The sequence below is a fragment of the Rattus rattus genome, chromosome 2 (genome assembly GCF_011064425.1).
Source record: "Rattus rattus isolate New Zealand chromosome 2, Rrattus_CSIRO_v1, whole genome shotgun sequence".
NCBI lineage: Eukaryota > Metazoa > Chordata > Mammalia > Rodentia > Muridae > Rattus > Rattus rattus.
Genome location: NC_046155.1, coordinates 176,406,303 through 176,411,749, shown reverse-complemented (window position 1 = coordinate 176,411,749; position 5,447 = coordinate 176,406,303). Strand labels below are relative to the sequence as shown.

General features: G+C 39.5%; 1 protein-coding gene across 1 annotated transcript in view; it reads left to right on the top strand.

The window, feature by feature from the left end:
- The first annotated feature begins 4,658 nt into the window (after positions 1-4,658).
- The window catches only part of LOC116893440 (killer cell immunoglobulin-like receptor 3DL1), a 3,425-nt gene continuing 2,636 nt past the window's right edge, over positions 4,659-5,447 (top strand). Inside the window, exon 1 of the mRNA XM_032895208.1 lies at positions 4,659-4,701. Coding sequence (XP_032751099.1) covers positions 4,659-4,701 — 43 coding nt within the window. The remainder of the gene's footprint in view (positions 4,702-5,447) is intronic.

Genomic DNA, 5,447 nt, shown 5'->3' with positions numbered 1-5,447 from the left:
AAAGAGCACACATGGAATGCACTCACTAGCAAGTGGATATTAGCCCAAAGGCTTGGAATACCCAAGAAAAAATTCACAGATCATATGAAGCTCAAGAAAAAGGAAGACCAAAGTGTGAAAGTTTCATTCCTTTTTAGAAGGGAGAACAAAATACTCATGGGAGGATATACAAGGACAAAGAGAGGTGCAGGGACTGAAGAAAAAGGTCATCCAGAGACTGCCCCAACTCGGGATCCATCCCATATGCATCGACCAAACTGAATCACTACTGCTGATACCAAGAAGTGTTTTCTGATAGGAGCCAGATATGGGTGTCTCCTGAGAGCCTCTGCCAGAGCCCTACTGATACAGATGAAGGTGGTTGCAACTAACTATTGGACTGAATAAGGGAAGCCCAATGGAGAAGTTAGAGAAAAGATCAAAGGAGGTGAAGGGGTTTAGAATACCATAGGAAGAACAACAATATCAACCAACCAGTCCCCATCAGAGCTCCAGGGACTAAACCACCAACCAATGAGAACACATGGAGGGACCCATGACTCCAGCCACATATGTAGTAAAGGGTGACATTGTCCAGCATCAATAGGAGGAAAAACCCTTAATCCTGTGACGGCTTATTTCTCCAATGTAGGGAAATGCCACTGTATTGAGGTGTGAGTGGGTGGATGGGAGTGCGAGCATCCTCACAGAAGTAGGGGAAGGAGGAAGAGGATATGGGAGGGGGGAGGAGATAACATTTGAAATGTAAATACATAAAATATCCAAGAAAAATAAAATTAAAATAATACCTTGGTGTAATTTGAACCAAGCAATTGAATAATCTGTGTGACAGATTTCAAGTCCCCGAAGAAAGAAATTTAAGAAAATATTAGAAGTTGGAAAGGTCTCACATGCTCATAGATTGGTAAGATTAAAATAGTGAAATTGGCCATCCTGCCAAAAGCAATCTACAGATTCAATACAATTAGATTCAATATAGCAACGCAGTATTTTTTTTTTTTTTTAGAGTTTGAAATAGCAGTTCTCAATTTCACATGGAAAAATAAAAAACACAGAATAGCCAAAACAGTCTTAAATAATAAAAGAAGTTCTGGAGGCATATCCATCCCTGACCTCAACCTTAACTATAATACAATAGTGATTAAAAACCACATGGCATTGGTACAGAGACAGACAGGTTATTCAAAGGAAAAGAATCAAAGACCAGAAATGAATTCATACACACAAGGACAGTTCATTTTTTTGACAAAGAATCCCAAACCATACAATGGGAAAAAACATCTTCACTAAGTGATGCTGATCTAACTGGATGTCTGCATGTAAAGGAATACAAATAAAACCATATTTATCACTGTACAAAAACTCATGTCCGCATGATGGGAAACAGTCTTTAATGCATTGGTACAGGAGAAAATTTCCCAAACAGAATACCAATGGTTGAGGCTTTAAGATAATGGGGACCTCTTAAAACTGAAAAGCTTCCATAAGGCAAAGGACACTGTTAATAGGACAAATAGCCTCCCTATGGAATAGGAAAAGACCTCCACTAATCCTATGTCTGACAGGTTAATATCCAAAATATATTAAGAGCTCAAGAAGCTAGACTCCTCCAAACCAAATAATCTGATTAAAAATGTGACACAGAACTAAACAGCAAACTTTCAACAGAGGAATCTCCAATGGCCAAGAAGAACTTTAAGAAATTTTAAGTTTATAGTCATCAGGGAAATGCAAATCAAATGAATCTGAGATTCCATCTTATACCCATCAAAATGGCTAAAACCTTACACTCAAGCAACAGCACATTCTGGTGAGGATATGGAGAAAGGGGAACACTCCTCCATTGCTGATAGGATAACAAACTTGTACAACCACTCTGAAAATCCAATTGGTGGTTTCTCAGAAAATTGGAAATAGTTCTACCTGAAGAGCCAGCTATATTGCTCCTGGGGATATACCCAAACCATGCTCCACCATACCACAGGGACATGCTCTACTATATTAACAGCAGCTTTATTTGTAATAGTTAGAAGTTGGAAACAACCCAAATATCCCTCAACAAAAGAATAGATAAAGAAAAAATGTGGTACATTTAAACAATAGCTATTCAGCTATTAAAAACAAGTGCATCATAAATTTTGTAGTCAAATGGATGGAACTAGTAGAGGTCATTCTGAGTGAGGATACCCAGATGCAAAAGGTCATGCATGGTATGTCTTCATTGATAAGTGCATACTAACCAAAAAGTACAAGATACCCATGGTACATCCCATAGACCCAAAGAAGTTAAACAAGAAGGAAAGCTCAATGTGTATGCTTGAATATCACTTAGAATGGGGAACAAAATAGTCATGGGAGGCAGAGGGAGAGACCTGAGTGGGACAATGGAAAAGGAGTTGTATAGAAGGCAAGATAATATGTGTGGAAAGGCAGGAGAGAGGCCCATAGTGCCAGAAGAATTAATGGAAAGCTGCAGCTACATGGGTTGGGAGTTGGGTAGAAATCTTAGAAATTCCCAGAGACCTGGGATGGATGAGTCTCCTAGGAAACAATGAGGGTGATATTAGCTGAGATGCTTAATAGTGGGAACATAGAACCTGAAGAGACCACTTACTGTAACAGGCGGGAGACATCCAGTGGAGGAAGATTGACACCATCCCACCCACAAAATTTTTTGACCAAAAATTTATATTATCTAAAAGAAATGCAGGGGCAAAGATGGAGCAGAGACTGAAGGAATGGTCAACCAATAACCAGCCCAACTTGAGACCCATCCTATGGGCAAGCATCTGTCTCTAACTCTATTGATGATATTCTGTAATGCTTACAGATATGTACCTAGCATAATTGTCCTCTACGAAGCTCTACCTAACATCTGACTGAAACAGATACAAATACCCACACCCAAAACATTGGACAGAGGTTGTGGACCCTTATGGAAGTGTTGGGGAAAGGATTAAAGGCCTTAAATGGGATAGAAACCCTGGAAAGAGACCAAGATTGTCAACTAATCTGGACATTGGGAGCTCTTTGAGCCTGAGCCACCAACCAAAGAGTGTATACAGGCTAGACTGACACCCCCACCCCGGCACATTTATAGCATAGGGCTGCTTTGTCTGGCCTCAGTGGGGAGGGTGTACCTAATGCTGTAGAGACTTGATGGGCCAGAGTTGGGAGGATACCTATGGGGCCACATCCTCTCAGAGACTAGGATAGGGGGATGAAGGGAGGGGCGCTATGAGAGTGCATCAAAAAGGGGCAGCATTTGGAATGTTAATTAATCAGTTAAGTAATTAATACAACAAAGCTCTTATTACCCTAGCTAGTGGAATAAACCCCAGTCCTTTACTGACACCATGGATAGCAAGAAGGTTTCACTTCAAGCCATGCTTCATCTACCTCATTTCTCTATAATCACAAATAGCTGCAGATAGAACTTCTCTCTTCATAAGCCAGTTACTTCCCTATGAGTGTGAGTGAGCATTGTTGCTAGACTCTCAAAGTTCCTCCTAAGTGTCCTTCCTTCACGTCAAATATTTTCACAGCACTCAGTTTATAGCATAATTTGTTATCTTTCTAGCCTTAAAATTTTAGTCTGGAGAATATAAAGGCCAGTAATATAGGAAGCTTGCAAAGCAGCAGAGACAGATTGAATACTTGAGTGCAGTCCTTTTTCCCAGACTTTCTAAGGACAAGAACTATTCCTTCCATTAACCAGATAGTTATGGTTGTCTCCTGAGCTCAAGTCACATCCACTTGGTGCTAGACCAGAGAGTCACTGGTTCTGAAAAGTGGTCAACTCTGTAGACTGAGGAAGGCAAAGTCAGAAATGATGAGTAAATCAGCCACAGCTTTGTACAAATTGGGACTCTACAGATATGGGGAAGTTAAATCACTCCAAAATTGGAAATTTAGTGAATTCTGAATTGAAACTGCATTAAAAAATGTCAAGTGATGACTTGAGAAGAGTAGGAGACAGATGTAGGAGTGCTTACTCATTGATGAGTATCAGCAGCTTCTCTAAGAAGTGAAATTCTTCCAGGGTATTATAGCCACATCTCCTCTTTATACAATGATTGTGTTGTAAGATTTGACCTTTAAACAATGGAAAATATTTAGGCAAAGGAATATGACCACTTTAACACTCTGAGGAGATCACTGTGATGGAGTGATGATGGAAGATCTTATTGATAGAAACTTAATACATTTCCAGTAATAATCTGAACACAGATGATGTTCCTATCAGTATAGTAAGTTTTTAGGTCAATCTCAAGTTTATCCATTTTATGGAACTGAGTTCATGAATGTATTTACATTCAGTGAATTAAATTAAAGATGTTCATCTGACAAGGGTTTCAGTGATGCTTTCTGTTCTCTCTTATCTCTGGGAAGCAACTGTTAAAAGCACAAAATTTTATGAACTGAATCTCTCTCACTGTGTCTGCCTGGGCATGTGCATGTTTCAGAGAGAGAGAGAGAGAGAGAGAGAGAGAGAGAGAGAGAGAGAGAGAGAGAGAGAGAGAGAGAGAGAGTTTGGTGTATGTGTGGTAGAAGTAGTTTGTATTCTGGAATGAGTTTGATTTGCAGCAAGATGTGAATTCGCTTCAGGGAGAGATTATCTGTTGACTGTGAATGTTACATGGATATTACATGTGATAATGCAGAAAACAGAGCCCTACAGAGGATTCTGCATGATGGAGGGTATGAACCATAGTATACTGTTGAAATGGCATCTGATCTGTTGTGGATAGTAGCATGAACTGAGTCAGGGCCTAAAGAAATGCAGGAGGTAGATGGTATCATAGTATTGATGCCTTGATTCTTCACTGTGCCTGGACTGGACTGACAGTAAGGTTAGGACTGTTTGGAATTAATGTCAGAATGTGAAAAGGAGGAGAAGATGAGGATGACCCCTTATTGCCTGCTTCAGTTGATTTTAAGATCATAATTGGCTATACAGTCAGTACCAGAGAAAGTTTAAGGAGAGTTTTAAAGCTGTAGTGACCCACTGAGAGTTGATCTCTCTGTCCTGGGACTGTACATTCTTAATGAGTATTTTCTGTTTTTTCTTCTAAATTCTTAATTTCTGTATAGACCAACTTGTCTCCCTCCCATCTCTGCATCTAAATTTCTTTAGGAATTCTATCTTCTCAGCCTTTGTTCTCTCCTGGCCGCATCTTCAATCTGACTTTTCATGCTCTATCTCAATGTCTCAGATATCAATGCTTAGAAGGAGAAATACATTTTATTCCATGTAAGCTACAAGAAAAACGAAAATAAGGTAATAACCTTCTTTTCTGGACTAGTGTGACACTCAACCCAGAAACATGCAATCTAGTTTATAATTCCCAAGATTAAAAAAGTGTGCTGCTTCTTTTTAACTAGACACAAATTAGGGTCACTTTGGAAAAGGGACGCTCTATTAAGAAATTGCCTTGATCATGTTT